Source organism: Engraulis encrasicolus, chromosome 9 (genome assembly GCF_034702125.1).
Source record: "Engraulis encrasicolus isolate BLACKSEA-1 chromosome 9, IST_EnEncr_1.0, whole genome shotgun sequence".
Classification (NCBI taxonomy): domain Eukaryota; kingdom Metazoa; phylum Chordata; class Actinopteri; order Clupeiformes; family Engraulidae; genus Engraulis; species Engraulis encrasicolus.
The window spans coordinates 14,889,684-14,906,254 of record NC_085865.1 but is presented as its reverse complement, the minus strand read 5'-3'; the positions used below and the strand labels follow the sequence as shown (position 1 = coordinate 14,906,254).

The 16,571-nt window shown below is 40.6% G+C and overlaps 2 protein-coding genes across 4 annotated transcripts; one reads left to right on the top strand and one right to left on the bottom strand.

Annotated features, from left to right (window-relative positions):
- Positions 1 to 179: 179 nt before the first annotated feature.
- Positions 180 to 5,824, bottom strand: LOC134455529 (apolipoprotein D-like). Its single transcript, XM_063206649.1, has 6 exons — positions 5,737 to 5,824; positions 2,724 to 2,787; positions 2,511 to 2,634; positions 2,258 to 2,379; positions 1,869 to 1,957; positions 180 to 803 (listed from the first exon to the last, which is right to left on the bottom strand). The coding sequence occupies exons 3-6, from the start codon at positions 2,619 to 2,621 to the stop codon at positions 568 to 570; spliced, it is 558 nt and encodes a 185-aa protein (XP_063062719.1). The 5' UTR covers positions 2,622 to 2,634; positions 2,724 to 2,787; positions 5,737 to 5,824; the 3' UTR covers positions 180 to 567.
- LOC134455528 (myosin heavy chain, non-muscle-like) lies at positions 4,729 to 15,883 on the top strand. 3 transcript variants are annotated; one of them, XM_063206648.1, is made up of 16 exons: positions 4,729 to 5,005; positions 5,703 to 5,925; positions 6,150 to 6,186; positions 6,289 to 6,320; positions 6,485 to 6,551; positions 7,964 to 8,116; positions 9,196 to 9,313; positions 10,400 to 10,450; positions 10,556 to 10,633; positions 11,216 to 11,272; positions 11,388 to 11,447; positions 11,570 to 11,622; positions 12,660 to 12,762; positions 13,400 to 13,480; positions 13,795 to 14,057; positions 15,171 to 15,883. In XM_063206648.1, exons 2-16 carry the CDS (start codon positions 5,745 to 5,747, stop codon positions 15,397 to 15,399), a joined length of 1,563 nt encoding a protein of 520 aa, XP_063062718.1. In that variant the 5' UTR covers positions 4,729 to 5,005; positions 5,703 to 5,744; the 3' UTR covers positions 15,400 to 15,883. The 3 variants fall into 3 exon arrangements, with proteins under 3 accessions (XP_063062718.1, XP_063062716.1, XP_063062717.1); XM_063206646.1 differs by having other exon boundaries at positions 7,961 to 8,116; XM_063206647.1 differs by lacking the exon at positions 4,729 to 5,005 and having other exon boundaries at positions 5,153 to 5,925; positions 7,961 to 8,116.
- The last annotated feature ends 688 nt before the right edge of the window (positions 15,884 to 16,571 follow it).

The following is a 16,571-nucleotide window of genomic DNA, read 5'->3' as shown; positions in this document are numbered from 1 at the left end:
TAAGTGATTGACCAATTTGCTCTGACTGCATGTTATTGTGGGAAGGCTGACAGTTTCTCAAATTATTTTAAGTTGTGTAGATGCCGAGGAGACAAATAAAACGTTGTGGTAACATTTTACCCATTCAATGACTCATCCTCACATGAGGCACATGCACGAAAAACATCCAAGACAACGTCCCAAATAATAAAAACAAACTTTATTTTTACATTTTCAGTTAGTGAGATCATAAAACACTCTTTGCTTAAAATTACATTTTAGAGAGAGATGGCAAAGGCCAGGGAAACAACCCAGGTGGGACTCGAACCAGGGTCCTCATGATCAGAGTTCCCTGCATATGGTATCGGTATATTGGCTCAGTGCACCACAGAACCTGTAAATGCATTGTTGTTTGTATCGCCATCAAGCACGGCCGCTGACAGCGTTTGGCTGGGCCCAGGACAAAGCCATCTGAAAGGGCCCCCCACCCAATACTTTCAATGTAACGAGGGCCCAATTATGCCCCCCCATCTCCCTGGGCCCGGGACAACTGACCCCTTTGTCCCCCCCTTGTCTGCTTGCCTGCTATCAAGGCATGGCATCACAACCTGTTTGGTCAGACAAAGTCATCCTGCGCAAGTTGACACCATGTGACTCCAGATGAGCACACAGCTGTGAAAAGACATCAGCCGGCAGAGATGAGGAGCGCCCAAGGATCCAGGCAAAATCCACATAGAAGAGACCAAGGAAATCTGTACAGGTGTACACTACGGCGTAGGAGGTATAATCAGTCGAGACGATCCAGTATGGTGCATCAGGGACTCCTATTGGTAGGCAGGAAGTGACATTACATTTCATTACATTACATTACATTGCACTTAGTTGACGCTTTCATCCGAAGCGACTTACAATTATTATTTACAGGGTATTGGTTACACTCCCTGGAGCAATGTGGGATTAGGTGCCTTGCTCATGGGCACTTTAGCCATAGATGGAGGTGTATTGAGCGGAACGGTGGAATTTGAACCTGTAACCCTCTGATCTTTTTTTTTTAAGTGAAAGCGAAGTGAAAGCCCAACTGGGAAACTCCAACTCCCATTGTCATTGTGACACAGCACTTCACAGGACGCAATTTTTCACTGCACACTGCACACAACAAAATTGCTATTTATGCCTCACCCATGCAAGGGGGCAGCCCCCAATGGCGCCTGAAAGGGATCAGTGTGGCAGGACAGTACCATGCTCAGAGTACCTTAGTCATGGTCATGAGGAGGATGAGGGAGAGCACTGGTTAATTACTCCCCCCCACCAACGTGGTGGGTCGGGAGTCGAACCAGCAACCAGCAGGCTACAAGTCTGATGCCCTAACTCAGGGGTGTCAAACTCAAATTGACGAAGGACCAAAATCAAAATCGGGAACGAAGTCGCGGACCGAACTCCACAATTATTTTTTAAAATGGGCTGAAATTGTGCATGAATGCACTTCACTTAACTCATAGTTAAATTTCACATAGACTCTTTCCCATCATATTTGTTTGTTCAAATGTGTCTACACTCTAAACATCCTGTGATATAGCAAATTTCATGTTCAAGTCATATTATGGTATGCATTAATGGTGTATGTGGGCCAACTGTAATTGACATTTGAAATGATCTCGCGGGCCAAATAAAATGGCTCCGCGGGCCAAATTTGGCCCCCGGGCCTGAGTTTGACATCCCTGCCCTAACTGCTTACTTATAACTCCACCTCCCTAACCACTAGGCCACAGCTGCCCCAACAGATAAATCGCAAAGACAAATGGGCAAGGACATAGTGATGGAAAGCTACTTCTGGATGCCTAATGAAAATATCACTACCGGTATTTGTTTATTCACTTATGCACACTTACCATTGAAAAATGTAACTTCCAACTTAGCTGGCTGGGCTGGGTCTATCACGGTGGCTTGGCCTTCAATGGAATCATATGTCCCATCATTCCTGCAAATGAGGTGACCAGAATGCATTTAAAGTCATTGATGTAGTAGTGCAGAAAGTGTAGTAGTTAGTTTCTATAGTTTCAGGGCCTGCCTGCAACTGTCTCTGATCTCTACTGTTTATGACCATGCGCTTCGACAACAACATTATACAGTGGGTCATCAATTGGCCTGTCATTTAGATTCAGCTCATTAGATCCACATAGATATACTGTAGCCCACTTCTACTGATGGCTAACGGAATAAAAAAAATTAAAAAACAAATTGGAATGCCAAATTCCTTCATATGGGAACATAAACTCACAGCAGTTCAGCATTCACAACTTTGATGACTCCCTCCTTCAGTGGCGAATAAGTGGCTTGCTGACACTTCCCCCTCTCAAACGCAGCAGGTAGCCTTGCAATTTCATACCACCTACCAAGATACTGTTCACAGACAATTAGGGAATGATATGGAGGATTGTAAAACAAGAATAATCAATTGAAATGATAGTTGATTATTTTGACTCCTTAGGATAAAACATAGAGGCCCATCTATACAGCTTTGATCTACTCACTTTGGCAACATCAAACTCTTCCTGGACTGGTGGTGAATGGCACTTTCCGAAATGAAATGTTTGTCCATTCACAGCAACAAACAGAGCTGCAAGCATCAAGAACACTGCCATGTTGCCCCTCCCTCTTGTAAAATATAACAGAACACATGAATTAGTATTTTAGTCAGATATTTTGTTTATGCCATTCCGAAATAGGCCTACAAAGCCCCTCACCTGACAGATGTCAATCCTTGTATTGATCTTTCTGATCCATGTGGGGAGGATTTTTTTATACCCACTGCAAAGGGCAAAGGACAGTGGTCAACCAATAACAGCTGCTGATAGGTCGAGAGAGAGAGAGAGAGAGAGAGAGAGAGAGAGAGAGAGAGAGAGAGAGAGAGAGAGAGAGAGAGAGAGAGAGAGAGAGAGAGTACACAAGAGCTGTGTGTGCACACAAGTATGTTGGATATAGGCTTAACCTACAGTAGCCTTTTTTGTAACAGGTAGGCAAGGTTACCACAGGCTTTTTTTGTTGTTGTTTTTTCTTTCTTTTTTTCCTTTTCCTTTTTTTTGTCACATTGAAAACTGTTAACTGTATGCTATTGGGTGAAAAACTGGATATTGATTTGTAGCCTATTAAAATGAACAAATATGGGATCGCTGTGGCGCTGTTGCCCACGGGAACCCCGGCCAGACTCAAACCGGGGTCCCCGTGGGCAGTGTAAGTCCAAATATGGGGGGCTTAGCGCGCTGCGCCACAGCGCCCCCATATTTGTTCATTTTGATATTTTAATCACTGCTCCACTCATCACTGTATTTACTTTGAAGTTTAAGACATGTTATGTTTTTCATACATTAGTAAGGAGTGTTCTGCTATATGGGGCAGTAATTCTCAACCTTTTTCTGATCAAACGCCCCCTTGACCTCATCATAAGCCTCCCAACACCCCCTTGACCTCATCATAAGCCCACCAACGCCTGCCCTTAGTATCAAAACATAAAATGTAATGCACCTCAATGGCAACTATAAGCACCGCCCCTCTCGGTTGTACCCCCACCCCCCCCCCCCTTGCATAGAGGGTGCAGTGTCACCGTTACAGCATTTATTTCATGGCTGCCCAGCTAGTTACGTTTTTTTCTGTGTTAACCATGCAATGCATTTTTCCTCTCTGTAATCAATGTTCTCCTATTTTGTTTTGATTAATAAAGAACATGTTCTTACATTTTCTGTCTTTTTTTCTGGTCAGATAGTAAGGGTAGCCTATATGGCAGTAGATATGATTTGTATAAATGTATTGTAATTATTATGAAATTACTGTGGGCGAGGGGGTTAACAGCTCATAAGTTAAGTCAATAAAACCCAACAGTGGTATTAAAAGCAATAGGCTATATGTTGAAAAACACTGACCCAACAATTATGCAACATTAGCCCATAGCAGTATAGTTAAAGGGACAGTTTGGTCAATTTCAACATGCAGTTGTATTGCTCATGCTACCCTTGACTTGTCAGTTCCTGGTGATGCCACATTTTTCGGCTCAGCCCTTTCCGAGATATGAGCAATTCTAATGGGGGCAGCGTTTGTTTACATTTTTTTAAAATGAAACATAGGCCAACTCCAAATATTTTCCCAAAAGGTACTGCTGTTTGCTAGTTGTCTGCTGATGTTTTATAACCTTTTGGATGTTTTTGGGAATAAATAAAAATGTTTTCTTGAAATGTAAACAAAGAGCTGCCCCCATTACAATGACCAGGATCTCGGAAACGGCTGAAGAAGAAGAAGAAAAAATCTCAGGCACTGACAAGTCCAGGGTAGTGTGAGCATTACAACTGCATGTTGAAATTGACCAAACTGTCCCTTTAAAATAACCCAGTAGGCCTATTGTGTTAAATCATCAACCCAACTCTTTAGGTTGATTGCAGCCAACTGCTTCAACCCAATGGATTGAGCTAAAGATAACCCTGTGTTGGGTGTCTCCAATAGTGACCCAAGGGTTGTTTTTGACCCAGTATTTTTAAGAGCGTAAAATGCATATTGGGCAGGTTTATCTGTAGTCCTACATGTATGATCACAGAAATCTATAAAATGTTGTTCAAATTGGGAGGGATTTACATTAGTGCCATTTGCCATTGGTGAACATTGAACATTGAACATTGGTAAATTTTATTGGGCTGGAAATAAGTCGTGACATCTGGCAACCTGCAGTAAATTGCAGACAGTTTCTGGCAGACCTTGAGGTCTGTGTTGCTCTGCTCCCCTCCTCCACAGCAGCTAATAAATGTGACATTAGCTTATCTTAACCTGTCAGTTCCATTGACAGGATACAATTTATAATGCCAATGGTTAGTTCATGTTGAGTTATTTTTTTCTTTTCTCTCAACATTACCATCCAAATGTTAATTTTGAAACGTGGTCTACTGTGCACAGACTGGAAGCACACAGGGTGGTTGTTTTTGTCATCACTAGTGAGGAATATCAAAGGACTGATAGCCTGTTAATAGTGTGGCGACGCCGACAGGTAAGTTGTGTGATATTATTGCTTTTAAAAGCAAAGAAAGTGTCTTAATATATCCCTGTTACGAAGGTTGTTTTCTTGATCTGTGTGCAATTGTTAACCTAGAAGTGCTCCAACTTCTAATAGCTAACCTAAGATTTAGGCTATCATACAGCTAGCAGCAGCAATCATCAACAGCTAGCGAACATTTCGTTTGTCTAATGTTGTCTGGTGGTGTTAGAAGGGGTAATGTGCGATTAATTTCTTGGTACTGAGGCTAACTAACCCAAGGTTAATATTTTTTTATATCGTGTAGTCAGTCATCTTTACTTAGCAGCTTAATGCCTGGCTTGACGAGAAGGGGGAGGGATACACCAAGCTGCTAGCTGAATCATGGTAAAGAACCAGAATATAGACTAGCAGCCAGTCGTGCATTAAAAAATGCATTTCAATGTTAGCAATGGGAGTACCCATTGACAGTAAATAGAATGGGAGTACCAGTAGAAGGGCTATGGGAGTACCATCACAAATATGTGATTAGAATTTTGCCAAAATTGTGAGTAGTAATTATGATGTCATAAGGACTTTGTGAGGTTTTTAACAGACTTCTGGGAGCTGTAGTGAAAGTGAGTAAAATTCTAGAAGAACTGGGGGTAATTCATTACTCCTCAATTGGTTTTAAAGTTTAAAGTATGTCTTTACAATAACAAAAATCCGACAGACGTGACACGTAGGATAGCCTACCAGTGTTTTACCAGGAAGAATGTTGAGGAGAACAGTCTCGCAGCCCCTCGGACTGGATAGAGGCGAGCAGCTTGGCAGGTTCAACGCCTCCTTGCGTGACTTGACATCTTTTGCCAGGAGCCGTTCAAGTCTGATGCTTGACAATGATTATACAGCTGACTTTTTCACACAAGCTACACGCAGTCAGTGGGACAATGAAGGTAATTTTGTTGCTGGTGTTGTTTGAGTATCACATGGCTGTCAAATGGCAGTAAGAGTGTATGATTGATTGCTTTGAATTAGAATAATGCATGTTAGAAAATAACCTTGTAATTAAAAATGTAAAGGTTACCTGGTTCTCAGGGAATGTAGGCCTATGTTTTTTGTATGTATGTTTTGCTATTATTCTTATTTGTATTTTTAAATGTGTCATTGTTATTTTAAGATGACAGATTTGGATGGCAACCAATGGGAAGGTGTAGGTAAGCTCTATGAAAAAGATATTAAGACTATTTCACAACTTTCCATCCTTGATGATAGCATTAATTTTACTTCTTACTTGTACGTTTCCTTTTCCTGTCTAGGGGTATGGGATACGAAGAGCCTGATCATGATGGTAGATGTCTTAGTAATTCTTTTCATGATATTGTTTCAAATAACTGTCACCATGCAAAATATTTACATATTTCAAATAGTCAAAGGTCTTAACATCATCAATGTCTGGCCATTTTTCTGTCTATGAATCGATGTGTCATCATATAATATATTTATTCACACCAGATGTCAAGGTTTCAGAGGATACTGTGTATGTCGCGGAGGAGGAGGAAGTGTGGAACTCCTCTGATCTGTAAGTACTGAATGCTCCCTAATCAAAGTTTGACATTAGCCATATCCAGCTAGCATTACATTTTCTCATTGATCAACGTCTGTCTGCACCATCGGTTCTCAAACTGGGGGTCGGGACACCTAGGGGGTTGCAGAGGTACTGATAGGGGGTCGCTGACAGAACGGACTTTGCATTTAAACAGGGAATCCAAAGGTGAAAACCGAAAAGCTAACATATTTCCATAATTTGGTGGGTAACAGTATTCACTTGTATATTCACTTGTAGATGTATGCATTTTCCTGTGAATGTCTATCAGTATTAGCGGACAAACTATTAATGAAAATCTAGCAATATTTATGGACAGAAAAACATTGCCTAAGAATATGGGGGGGTGGGAGTTGCAGTAATATTCTTAAGTCAAAAAGGGGGTCCCTGCCGAAAAGGTTTGGGAACCACTGGTCTACACAATGTGAGCTAGAACTTTGTCACTGCACATGACGTGCAAGTCAACTTAAACACAAAGCCTCACGAGACAATGACCTCTCACCAGTTTGATCCACTGGTGATAGTTGTAGATCAAGCTAGTGCATTTGGATGCAGATGCTTTACAAAGGCAGATTTAGCTATTGGCACCTCAAAACAATACAAACGATGGTAAAACTGGGCTGTGGATAGTAATAATTTCAGTGTCACTGAATGGGATCCTTTATCTTCTGAATAGCGTTGAATTAATACTGCATTTCTTACGGTGCAATGTGTGTTTTGAGACCATGGTGTATGGTGATATTACATTATGAAAGTGACTGAGCCCTGAGGGAGGTCAGTCGACTGAAAACTTGGCGTAAAGAACATAAGGAGGATCTAAGTGTGCAGACATTGTTCTTTAATTTATCACAGTTTTTGTTTATATTTGGCACCCTTTAATCAATCGTGAGTGTGGTGTAATCTGGTTAAATGGACGTTACACTTTAGTCAAGTCAAGTCAAGTCAAGTTTATTGTCAATTTCTTTACATGCACTGGTCATACAAAGAATTTGAAATTGCGTTTCTTGCTCTCCCATGCAGACATAGACTAATCTAGGTAAGGACATAGACAGTATAGACATAGACAGTACTCATACATGGACATAGACAGTATGGACGTAGACATTGCTCATACAGACATTTAAAGTGCAAGACTGGACAACAGAAGACTTGTAGAGAACATACATTAAGGTATTTTGTTGTGCTTTTTTTCTAAAAGTCCTTTGTAGCGTTCTGACATAGTTATAGTAGCATTTGAAGAAAATAAATAAATAAATAAATAAAGGTAAACAGCACATACTGCAGTACATACAACAGTACATACTGCTATTATTATAATGATGATTATTATTATTATTAATAATAATAATAATAATAATAATAATAATATTGTTATTATTGTCCAGGAGTGTGGGGGAGAAGAAGGTGATTGTGGAGTTGCTGAATAGCAAGAAGAGCCTGATGAAGAGGAATGCAGACCTGATGAAAGCCCTCGACGCCTGTGAGGACACAAACACTCACCTGGAGATGGAGGACGCTGCACTGAAGAGAGAGATCAAAAGGTGATATAAGGGGGGTGATGGGTTGACACCAAAGAAAGTAGATTGGATAAGAGCAGTCGCACAGCAAGAAAAAACGATAGATTTCCCATCTACAAACAAGATGGGGTAAGATGCTAAGCAGCCAATCACATGAGCACATTTTTTCAGCAGCGATAGTTTGCAAACAATCAGAGGTTGCAGAGGGATCCTCAGGCGCGCGGAGACAGGAATGTTTGTACACAAGAAACCTATACATGTGTTTCCCATTTGCAAACAATCCCTGGCTGCGCGCCCCTGAATAGTTGGAAACTGCTGTCACTCAAAAAATGCGCTCACATGGTTGCCTGCTTTAGCCTGATTATCATCGACTTTCAAATCTCTTCGAGACTTGAGAGACAACACTGAAGGTGTGGCGTCACTAGGAGGGCACAGTCTGGCTATGCCTACTTAGTATCTTGCCCCTCCTCACAGCGCGAGAGAATTCGGTTTCTCATGGGCAGACTTAGGGCATTTCTCAAAACCTAGTGCTCACACTTCAAGTGTATCAGCCTAATTGGTCACGCCCGGTGATTGGATACTCTTTGGTGAACTCTACGGAGTATCCAATCACTGGGTGTGACTAATAAAGAGTATCCAATCACTAGGCGTGACTAATTAGGCTGAATACACTTGGAAGTGCACGCACTAGGTTGTGAGAAATGCCCTTAGATTGTCGGAGGAACTGGAATTGCATTGTGGGTTTGAGCGACTGCGACTTCCAAGGATGGTTGAAAGAGAATGTCTGGTTGTTAATGTTGAGTTTACGTCAATTTTTTCAGAAAATGTAGGGTTTTTTTTTTCCCATCCCATTCTGCATAATTCGGATGCAAATTAAACAGGGTCGTGGTAGCCCAAAATAAACATGGATGAAAGGACCACGCTGTTCCGTGAGATATTAGGTTGCACGATTTCCACAAGACGCCATACAACGAGAGTTGGCAGGGCACAGACACTAAATCAGTCACAGACGCCTAAAGTTTAAAACCCTTGGGCTCATCGGTGTAAGGGAAAATTGTCCATCCCTACAGCAAGTAAAAACATTTTGTTTGTTCTTTCTCCAGTATGAAGCAATCCATTCAGGACGTGGAGCTGCTGATGGAGGAGATGGATGGGATGCGGGCCGCACTGACGGAGAGTGAGACAAAAAACAGTAACCTCAAGTCCTCCCTCATCAACATGGTGATTTTTCAGTTATCACAGCCTGTGTTGTTATACATTTAAATGATTTTCACTGGATGACTAGAAAGCTGTTTACACGTATATAGAAATTTTTGAAAACGCATTGGTTCTGGCCCATCGTTTAGCTTACACTCAGAATGTGTATTTTAAAAATCTCCTATTTAAGGGGGCTAAAACACTCCTGTCACATTGGAGTTTTTATTTTTATCCACATGTCTTGTTTACATTGTAAACGGATGAAAAATATCAGCATTTAAAAAAATCTGCGTACATAAAATATCGTCACCTTAAATGATTTTCGAACACATTCACACAAACTAAAATACACCTGTTTTTCCAGATTTTATTGGTGGCAGATCAAACACACAGTGTAAAGACACCCAGCAGCATACAAGCCAAATTGCTTCAACTTTTTGACTTTGGCTAATTTTGTTTACCGTTAATACAATTTAAGGGATACAGGGAGTTACTTTGTCACATATATACAGAGATATCACCTGTGATTCTGCGTTAATATAAATCAGTGAGCCTTTAAAGTAAAAACGCAGAAGCAAGTCTGCTTGGATGCTGCTATGTGTCTTATGTCTCTCTGTGGGTTCAATCTTCTCTTAATTCAAACTCAAAAAGTCGAGAACAGAAGGGGCCAGATGTACTTTGGTTTGGGTAAATGCGTGTGTGTGTGTGTGTGTGTGTGTGTGTGAGAGAGAGAGAGAGAGAGAGAGAGAGAGAGAGAGAGAGAGAGAGAGAGAGAGAGTATGTGGGATAACATTGATTGCTGATATCAATACAGTATCTATATCGCAGGACACTCCATGTACTGATGAGAGTGACCCACTCAGATTAGACTCAAAACAGCCAGAGTTAGCAGATAGAAAAGCTGACTGAGTTATTAACATTAAATTGTCCTGATAGCTGACCGGAGATTTAAGGAAATATTGGTTTTGGTGACAATAGAACCATTTTTATTTTCATGGGATTGCTGCATTGAACCCCTTTAAGTATGTTAAATTGAATGCTTTTTCATCTGAGGTTCATTTGAAAGTGTTTAATAATGCGTGTTTCTTATCGCCAATCCTTCCCTGACAGGAAAAAGAAAACAAAGCACTTATCAATCAAATTGAAACGATGGCAAATGAGGTGAGGTCACATTGACATTTTATTTCTGGTGAAAAAGTATTTTCCACTGTTGTGTTTCAACATTGTTTTATTTGTTGTAACTACCATCATAATTGTTTTTAAAAGATGGCTAATATGTTGCCTGAGAGGGAATCTGACAAGAACAAAATCAGAGATTTGACTCAGCACATTAAAGCTTTACAGGTACATTTCCAACTTTTCTTTTCTTTTTAAGTATTTTTTTAAACAATGGCCTCCGTTACATGGTGCATTTAATTCGGAAAGATTTCAATTTAATTCAGATTAAAACTTAATCCCATTTTGAAAACATCATGGAAACACTTCATAGTTTGGAATTAAATGAAAGTGCAATGTAAACTCGATGGAACCATTTAATTCGGAATTATTAATTCGGAATTAAAACCATCATGCAAACGTAGCCATTGTTTGTATTGAATTTAATGTGTACATTTGCACACACCATATGCACATACAGTATAGGGATTGTCAAGCACACATATCCTTTCAGTTTTGTCAATGACATTGTACAGTATAGAATATTCAGTACAAATCAAGTAGCTGCATGAAGATTTGCCACTGGTTAAGCCTTCAATGTCACGTGCACATAACCCTTAACTTCATAACATGCATAGCATAACATAACAGTGTAATCACAGCTACATTCAAAAAAATTGACCTGGGGTGGACTTGGAAAACTTTGAAGCAGTGTGGTTGTATACAGTTAGTTTTACAAGGTAATGACTTTGCCGCTTTCATTGTGAATAGCAACAACTGGAGAAAAGTAGAGTGGAACTGGACATCAAGACAGCAGAGGCAAATAGAGTGGGTACCGAACTTACAATGACAAGCCAACTGAATTAATATTAACATCGCTAATAACACAAGATAATGCATGATACATACTCAGGTTTTGTTGTTTTTCCACGTTTCTTTACAGGAAGAAGAGTTGAACAACCAACTTAAAGCCTCTTTGGAGGAGATGTCCACCAGAGAACAGGCATGTTTAGTCTGATCTAATTGAAATTCTTGACTTGGTGATTTTACCATCGTAATCGCATTAAGTGTGAGACGACGGCTTAATCAAATTAAATTCTGCTCTTCCCTTTTCCTCATGTATAGAACCTCAGGGCGGCTGTGAAGAACCTGGAAGGGCAATTGGAATTCGCCAGAGTGTATGTGTTATGCGTGTCATGCTTTTTATACCATTACAACAGTTTATCTTTGGGTTACACTTATTAGGACCCCTGATGTGTGCACAGAAAAATGTCAACATTATGCATTTACTGCAACTGACTGGGGGTGAATTACAGACTTCTATATTAGTGATATTATTGTTGATGGTTTATGCAAAACAATCTATGCAACAAAAATGACCATAAGTTAAAGTTGGTTTGATCTGGCCAAAGCAATAATTATTTCCTGGGCCAAGTACCTAAAATGGCATATAGCATATAGTTGCAACCTGAGTGGGCAAATTGTGATATTTCTTATACCTACACATCCCTAGCAATGTTTTGATGTGATAGCCCTCTGAGATTGGTAGCTTTGATTATCACTTCATTAATTACCACACAATGATTGTTTTTAAAACATAGTTCTGTAGAAGCCAGTGGTTCCCAAACTGGAGGGTAGGACCCCTAGGGGGCTGCGGAGGTACTGCAGGGGGTTATAAAGTATACAGTAGAAACAGGAAAAGCAAATAGAGATTGGATTTATGGCTCTTTGACGGGATCCGGATCTTTGTGGCTCGTTCCTCTCAAAGAGCCGTTCAAAAAACTGGCTCTTTTGGCTCTTTTTTAAATTATTTATTCAGTGTTTAGAATGTAATAGTTTGACTCCACCTCAAGGTAATTTTGTCCAAACAACTACTGATTATTCTCCTGCTTCTAAAGACCGTTTTTGCCACTCTTCAAGGCAAACAATTGTGCCCAAATTTATTTACTCTGGTCGAGGTCACTAAAATTAATGAAAAATGAACGAAATAACGGAGTGGCTCCCCCAGCTGTGATCCGGTTCCCATCGTTTACTTCAGGGAGCCGTTCAAAAGAACCGGCTCGTTCGTGAACGACACGCCTCTAAAAGCAAACATAATTCCTTAAAGTGGGGTGTGTTGTTAGGTGCAAAAAGGGGGTCTCAGCAGAAACCTATGATCATGTCTACATTTTAAAAAATTAACACTATGCTCTGGACATGTGCATTTGTTTGGCAGTACGGCAGGAGGAAGTTTTCTGAACTCGGGGGATATTGTGCTGCCTGCTACTCCAAATCAGCTGTCCCTAGCAGAGGAGCTGGGCCTGTTGCCTGGTCTACCGGTGAGTGTCAAACCCATTTTCTTTAACACCAGGGACACATACTGTACAGGCAAAATGAGCAAAATTCAGTGTTGCATTCTGACAGCTGAACGGCCATCAGGTCGTCACAGCGAATCAATTAGAATGAAACATTCATTTTGTTGATTTGATTGGCCACTGCCGGCGAAATTCGCTCCTCATTTGCATAATAATAAACTTGGATGAATATTTTAGCTTTTCTCCTTTTCACTTGCCTTTGCCTACCTCATTAGAATGAATGACGAAGTTTGCTTCGCTTGGCCAAATTTGCGTGTATGTGTCCCTGGCATTATAGCATGTTATTATCATGGCTCTCTCCCCACCTCCCCAATTACAGCTTGATTGGTATGTAATGTACATACTATTTATAATGACAGTTTTCAACAATGGTACAAATATACACTATATTTTCAGTAGGCATGGTCAGTCTCAATAATTCATGCAACTGTTGAATCTGAAGATTAACCAATAAGTAGTTTAAAAAGGTAAACTGTCAAAAGTTGTTATTGACAGAACACATCACTATGCAACACTCAAAGGGCTGAGTTCACTCTGTTACGGTCTAGAGCTAGTGAGAATTCTGAGCAGCTTATTAAAAATACTTCACTCTTGATTCCAGGAGCTCGATGAGTCGGAGGAGGACGAGGTCAATGAAGCTGTAAAGGACGGAGAAGAGATTGTGACCTCACCAGTATCAATAGTATGTACAAGTCTGACCTGATTCATAGAAATCCTTAAAAGGATTGGCATTGCAAGTTGCTTTATGGCAGGGCTATTCAATTGGTGGCCCGTGGGCCAGATGTGGGCCAGATGTGGCCCGGATGCGGCAGCCAGCAGCAACAGTTAAATACCATTCGCGAGTCAACAAGGAGGTGGCATCTAGCAGTTTTATTCTTAAAAGAAATGAAACCCACGACGTTGGACTAAATGGCATGTCAATGCTGAACATCGCACAATTATTAAATAACCCTGCCAATGAGAGTTCTGAGCAGCTTTACTCTTGTTTGTTTTCAGCTGGATGATGAATCAGAGGTGGATGAAGTAGATGAAGCTGAGAAGGTTGAAGAAGAGATTATTGTGGCCGTGGCTCTTGAGGAGTCTGGCGATGCTATGGACCTTGCCACTGAGGAGAGCACCAAATGCCTGGATGAGAAAAATGTCCTCAAACTTCTGGATGAGGAAAATGTCAACAAAAACAGCCAAGCTGAGAGTTTTGACATGGAGCAGAAAGGTGCCTGCTTTGTTGCAGAACTGGGACAAGCACCACAGTGCAAAAGGTACATGTGAAGTAATTGCTTAACCCTTAACTCACAAAATTTGTCAATTAAGTTTTGTTTTTGCGCTGGTCTCGCTTGTCATCTTTTGTAGAATATGTTGTTTGGCTCGCCAGGTTAAAAACATTAACTAAATTGTCAAATAATATTTAAGCCAAACGTTGTGAAAATAGCCCGTCTGCAAGCACGCTATGCCTCATAACGTGAGGCATTGTGGGCTTGCAGATCAGCTATTTTCCCAATATCTATATATGACGAATGGAGTCACCCAAATTGGGGGGTCCCCTGTCCAAATATGATTGTTTTTGGGGGGTCACGGCCTAAAAAGGTCGAAAACGACTGTGCTAGATGGCAGCATCTTGGCAGCATCTTGAATTTTGCTGTCAAAACAAAGTTGTATTATTAATATTATGTCTGATTTGGAATCCTCGTGTTTGACTTGTATAAAAAGTGCCTTCATACATGATTCTAGGTCATTCAGATCAAAAGTTTTATTCTTTAGAGATGGCGCCATTTTGAATTTGGCTCTCCAGCAAAAAATGCCGGGATTTTTGGCAGGGACATGGAGGACCTTTTCTGAAGGGTCCGTAGAGGTCATATCAATCATCAAAACATCCTGCCCAGAAGATGGTCACAGAACCTCACATTATGACCCGACTATATGACCCGAGCCTTGCTCAAGGGCACTTCAGCCATGGATTGAGGTGTAGGGAGAGGTGGTGGTGGGATTCGAACCTGCTGCAACCCTCTGATCTTAGGACCACCTCCCTAACCACTAGGCCACGGTAGCAAAAGGGGGATCTTCTCCATGTCCGCTATTTCGAATTTCCAGAAATAGACATTTTAGCTGCAAAACTTGCTGTACTTTGGTCAAACTAGCAAATATCCGTTTATTACTCAGTAAATGTTCACGAAAAGATCAAATTTGGCAATAAGCAGCACATTTTCAATGAGCAGCTTAGTTGTCATACTCTAGCCACAATCCTACACAGTGATTTGACTGACATGAGTTGACAGTGCACCTTTAAACGTGAATTTCCAAATGTGTTAGTCGTCTTGCCTAGTGTACTGTAGCTTATTTTAACTGTGAATTTGGCTGTTGTCTTGCCCACCCAGAGCGACCTGGACAGAAGCAGCTTTCCACAGCTTCAGGAGAGGGCTCGTGGTCTCCGGCGCCTTCATCCTGGGCGTCGTGCTGCCCCTGAGTGTGGTCAACACTGTAATGCCACAGCAGCAACAACACGGTCGATCAGGCCCCGGCTGTGCAGACTTCCTCTGGAGTACCTTTAGTCAAACTGTAGAGCAGTTCTGTAGCGTCCAGCTCCCTGACAGGCCGGCATTTTAAATCCAATGTTACTAAGCACAGCTACATTCCAAAGATGTGGATAATTATACTAATACCACCACCACCACTAATAATAATAATAATAAGGAAGCCATGTCAATTTCACAACTCTTATAATTGACTACAGAGCAGTGAACTTAACTGATTTTTACAAGTGCCTTGAAACTTTTACAAATGGAACTTATTCTTACTTAAATTGCCCTTACAGAATGCTTAATGTCTTATATTGAAAGCTGTTCAGGGCATTGTCAAGTATTTTATTTTATATATATATTATTTTATATATTTTTTTTCATGTTGGTGACCCTCTTTGTTAAATTCACCAAGTCTTGCTACCACAATGTTCAATGATGGAATTAAAGTTGGCTGGTGATAGTTCTGTTATGTCACCGAATCTAACTGCTGGTCAAATAGTTGTCCCCTTGCACCTCATTAGGTATAATGAACAACATCATTATGAAATAAAGCAAGTCAAAGTCTTCAACCATTTGTATCTGACCATTTTTTACCAGGTTTGTACATGGTATTTGTTGAATAATGGTTGTATGCCCGTTTTCAAAAACATGAAACATGGTATACATTCTTAACTTTTCTTTTTTATAGAAATTCAAATCAGAGAAAATGTGTCCATATGAAAAGCTTATCAGAAGGGCATTAAATATTTCTCATGCCTCCCACTCTGTCCAGACTCCGTTCTCCCTTGACAAAGAAGTCTGTTACGATGGCAAATTGCAATGTGGTCATCTCTATGTTCCCAGAGTACGTTTTCACAATCAGGTTGGGTTTAACCCATTCATGCCTAAGGCACCTGCAAAAAAGGGTGCTGAATGCCTGAGCCCTTTTTAAGAAAAGCTGCCCTCAGCCAATAAAAACCTAAATATCTCAGCTTCTGAAGCACATAAAAATATGCTCTAAGTTGCATTTAAAGACCCTCATCTTTTATTAGAATGTGTTCATTCATCTCAAACAAACAGTGATTTTTAATAAAGTTGTCTCAAATCTCATGAGCCTGAATGTTGCGCAATGCAACATCAGACATCAATGGGTTAAGGATGGATTTTGGTCCACAGTTATACATTCTCTGGTGCTCACATAGAAATGACTTTGTATAGCGAAATTACAGCAATTAAACCAATTATCTCCAAGAGTTTTACCTGAAGCACCAAAAGGAG

What these genes read in the sequence shown, in the direction of transcription:
- LOC134455529 (XM_063206649.1), bottom strand. Translation starts at nt 2,621, where the DNA reads ATGGCAGTGTTCTTGATGCTTGCAGCTCTGTTTGTTGCTGTGAATGGA. An exon ending in GTTGTGAATGCTGAACTGCT is followed by an intron (nt 1,958 to 2,257) that starts GTGAGTTTATGT and finishes CCTCATTTGCAG; the next exon opens with GAATGATGGGACATATGATT. An exon ending in GGAAGTTACATTTTTCAATG is followed by an intron (nt 804 to 1,868) that starts GTAAGTGTGCAT and finishes GCCTACCAATAG; the next exon opens with GAGTCCCTGATGCACCATAC.
- LOC134455528 (XM_063206646.1), top strand. Translation starts at nt 5,745, where the DNA reads ATGTTGAGGAGAACAGTCTCGCAGCCCCTCGGACTGGATAGAGGCGAG. An exon ending in TTGAAACGATGGCAAATGAG is followed by an intron (nt 10,451 to 10,555) that starts GTGAGGTCACAT and finishes TGTTTTTAAAAG; the next exon opens with ATGGCTAATATGTTGCCTGA. An exon ending in AGATGTCCACCAGAGAACAG is followed by an intron (nt 11,448 to 11,569) that starts GCATGTTTAGTC and finishes CCTCATGTATAG; the next exon opens with AACCTCAGGGCGGCTGTGAA.